Source organism: Ricinus communis, chromosome 9, assembly GCF_019578655.1.
Source record: "Ricinus communis isolate WT05 ecotype wild-type chromosome 9, ASM1957865v1, whole genome shotgun sequence".
Lineage (NCBI taxonomy): Eukaryota > Viridiplantae > Streptophyta > Magnoliopsida > Malpighiales > Euphorbiaceae > Ricinus > Ricinus communis.
In genome coordinates, this window is record NC_063264.1 from 1,621,538 (window position 1) to 1,625,541 (window position 4,004).

The following is a 4,004-nucleotide window of genomic DNA, read 5'->3' on the forward strand; positions in this document are numbered from 1 at the left end:
AAATTTAAATAGCTCTAGCCTATTATTTTATCTATAAATAAATATTATTAAATTTAACATTTATATTAATTAAATTATTTATTAGTATTAATTATAGATAAATAAAAATTCAATAGTACTAATGCATAACTAAAAGAAAAAACCATTTCTTACTAAATTTAAGTAAGAATATTTGGGAAAGGAAAAATAAAATTAATTTCAGAATGATTTAACTGAGAAAATTTTTTATTTAAATTTGGTGTATATATTTTTATGTAAAAAAAATATATATATATTAAATAATAAATATATAATTTATTATTTAAAATTAATAAATATATATAAATTTATTGGACACACAGGAATATCAACCAAACGCTGGCAAGAAGTTTTCCTCAGCTAAAAACGTCTTTTTACCACCTAACAACGAAAACTTTAGTTGTTAGCATTATCTTGTTGGATTCTGCCCCTTTGCACAGTATTGATATGATGTTAGATATTTCCATATTTTGCAGGTTCGTAGTAATCATCGCTGTTATTGACATATATACAGCATTTTGTCAGGAAATAAATGGGTACAGTCCATATGTTTGCACTATAAGAAGCCAATACCACAACCTAAACTTATCCAGCCAAAATAAGAAGATAGAAACAATGGATGCTATAGAGCACAGAGTTATCAAAGTGAACGGCATAAACATGCACGTCGCCGAGATGGGTCCAGTGAACGGACCTGTAATTCTCTTTATTCATGGATTCCCTGAGTTGTGGTACTCTTGGCGCCACCAGATTGTGGCTCTGGCTTCTCTAGGCTACCGAGCAGTGGCACCGGACTTGAGAGGCTTCGGTGACACAGACGCGCCACCAGAGCAGAGGAGTTACACGGTCATGCACTCAGTTGGCGATCTTATTGGGGTTCTTGACGTTGTGGCACCTCTTCAGGAGAAGGTTTTTGTAGTGGGACATGATTGGGGTGCATACATGGCTTGGTTCTTGTGTCTGTTTAGACCAGACAGAGTTAAAGCTTTGGTCAATCTTAGTGTGTCGTTCAGTCCCAGGAATCCTCACAAGAAAATTGTTGAGATGCTGAGAGCTGTTTATGGGGATGATTACTACATGTGCAGATTTCAGGTTTGCACTACCTATCAATCATTATTTGCTTTAGATTGAATTTGATTAAAACTCATAAAAATTTAAAATTTATTTATAAATTTAAGATTTATGTATTTTTAACACAGATAAATAATTTACTTGATATTAAATTAGGTATAGTTTAATTAAGTTCTAATAGATTATATAAACTTTTAAAGTAAATTCTATGTTAACGGTCAATAATATTCTATAATATAAAAATATATTTTTCAAATTTATTATTTTTATTTTACTTTCTTTCTGACTCTTTCTCTCAAATAAATTAACTCCTTAATCTTCAAATCAAGATTAGTGTGAGTTATGATAATTACAAATTGGGTTTGAATTGATTGGTTCACTGAAGGTCATAATATATGAATTGGTGGTTTTTGCAGGAGGTTGGAGATATAGAAGCCGAGTTTGCAGAGCTTGGTACTGAAAGAGTTATAAAGGAATTTCTAACATACCGATATCCAGGTCCTCTTTTTTTACCTAAAGGTAAAGCATTCAACCGCTCGCCGGAAAATCCACTTGTCTTGCCCTCTTGGTTGTCTGAGGAAGATGCGCAGTATTACGTCGGAAAATTTGAGGAAAAAGGCTTCACTGGAGGACTCAACCTCTACCGGAACTTGGACCTGTATGTTCCTCATTTAAAATCCCATTCTTTAAGAATTTTAACATAGTTGCTCTTGTTTCATGTTTTTGTTCTTGTTATTACTTTTACTTCCGTATTGCAGAAACTGGGAACTAACTGCACCTTGGACGGGCGCTAAAGTTAAAGTACCCGTTAAGTTTATTGTGGGTGATCAGGACCTTACCTACAATTCTCTAGGTAACAAGGCTTATATTGAGAAGGGTGGGTTCAAGAGAGATGTTCCATTCTTGGAGGAAGTGGTTATAATGGAAGGAGTAGCTCACTTCATCAATCAAGAGAAGGCTGAGGAGATTAACAAACACATCTATGACTTCTTTCAGAAGTTCTGATCAGGAATTTTCCTGGGGAGATGGGTGCAATATGTTAATGTACTTTTATGAGAGTTGCTTTGCTTCCGTCCCATGTGTTCAAAACAATGGAGTTGTTGTGCTGTGCTTCGGAGAAATATTGACTGGTTATTTTTATTGCAAAGCTCGTAGCCTAGTAACATGGATTATTACAAATCCATTTGTGTAACTCTGATGTTACAAGCTTTAATAAAAGCATTGTTCCTTTTCTCAACTACTGTTGGATTGTTTTTCTCAAAAGCACTGCAAGCTACGTAATTATTCCATATGTCATCACTTATCAGGTGCATATACAAAGTCCCAGAAGATTGAAAGAGCCTGTTTCTGTGATGGCAAAATGATTACGTAACATTTGCGTTTTTTCTTTTTCTTCTTTGCTTGAGGTAGTCGTCAGAATTTAGTGCTAACTTATTGCTTGTTTGAACTTGTCAAATAGGAATCTGTTAACTTATTTTGATCATTTATTTGTGCAAATAAATTAGCTGCACGTTAGCTACTCTTGGATAAACACGTTAGCTACTCTTGGATAAATTAGTTGAGTCTTTATAGGAATTATTTTAATTTAAATATATATCTTACTGTTAGTAATTTGCAGTAGTAGTGCAGCACTTCATATTTTAGTTTTTTTGTATTATTTTTTCTTAAGTAATAATAATTTTCAGATTTATCTTTATTTTAAGAAATAAAATTTGTGTCATTGGTATCAGAGCCTGGTTATAATCAAATGTTTGATATTATTACTCAACCAAGATGAATGGTGGAAGTGCTTCTTCGGGTATAGCTATAGAAAAGTTTGTTGGTAATAATTATAATTACTCAAAGTTATGTATGGAAGCTTTTCTACAGGGGCAGGATTTGTGGGATCTTATTGAAGGTGATGAAACAATGATCCCAGCAGATACTCCACAGAATGCCGACTTACGCCGAAAATGAAAGATCAAGTGTGGCAATGCTCTATTTGCTTTACGGACTACGATCAACAAGGAATACATTGATCATGTTCGTGATTTGAAGTCACCAAAACAAGTGTGGGAAACACTTCAAAAATTGTTTACTAAGAAAAATACAGCTCGATTGCAATTTCTTGAGAATGAACTAGGTGTGATAACTCAATGTAATTTCTCTATTGAAGAATATTTCTTGAAAGTAAAGAATTTGTGTTCTGAAATTTCAGAATTAGATGCAGAGGAGTCGGTGAGTGATGCACGATTGCAACGCTATCTTATTCCTGGCCTACGAAAAGATTTGATGCATTTTGTTTCTTTAATACAAGGGTGGACAAATCAGCCTTCAATTATTGAATTAGAAAATATGTTTTCTAATCAGGAAGCATTGATTAAGCAAATGACCAGCAGCAACAAGCTTTCTCCACAATCAGAAGATCTGTTATATGTCAAAGATCAAAGGAGAAAGAATTTCTATTCAAAGCCTTCATCGAGTGATAGAAATCAGTTTAGAACTGAGGAGTCGTCAAAGAAATCATTTAAAGCTTATTACATGTGTGGAAAACCTGGACATCTCAAACGAGATTGTCAGGTGAAAGTGGTGTGCGATCAATGCGGGAAGCCAGGCCATATTAAGTCAAATTACCGAGTCAAAATGCAAGAAACAGAAGCAAATGTTGTACATGGAACAACGAGTTTCCAGATCCATCTTGGGAACAATGTTTATCCATTGAGGTTCTTGACCAGCCAACAAATATGACTTCAGCTGTGCATCAAGATGATGTGTCTCCAGATGCTCATGCTTTTATTGACTACATCAAGGAATAGATTGTCGATTCCGGTTGTTCTCATCATGTAACTGGGAATGAAACTCTTTTATCTGATGTTCGTCCACATTATAAGAAGAAGGTCATTGTGACAGCTGATAATTCACTGCATCCTGTGACG

General features: G+C 34.2%; 1 protein-coding gene across 1 annotated transcript; it reads left to right on the top strand.

Moving 5' to 3' along the window:
* The first annotated feature begins 365 nt into the window (after positions 1–365).
* On the top strand, positions 366–2,326 carry LOC8278757 (epoxide hydrolase A). The gene is made up of 3 exons (XM_002516907.4): positions 366–1,110; positions 1,506–1,747; positions 1,848–2,326. Exons 1-3 carry the CDS (start codon positions 466–468, stop codon positions 2,092–2,094), a joined length of 1,134 nt encoding a protein of 377 aa, XP_002516953.3. The 5' UTR covers positions 366–465; the 3' UTR covers positions 2,095–2,326.
* Positions 2,327–4,004: the final 1,678 nt, after the last annotated feature.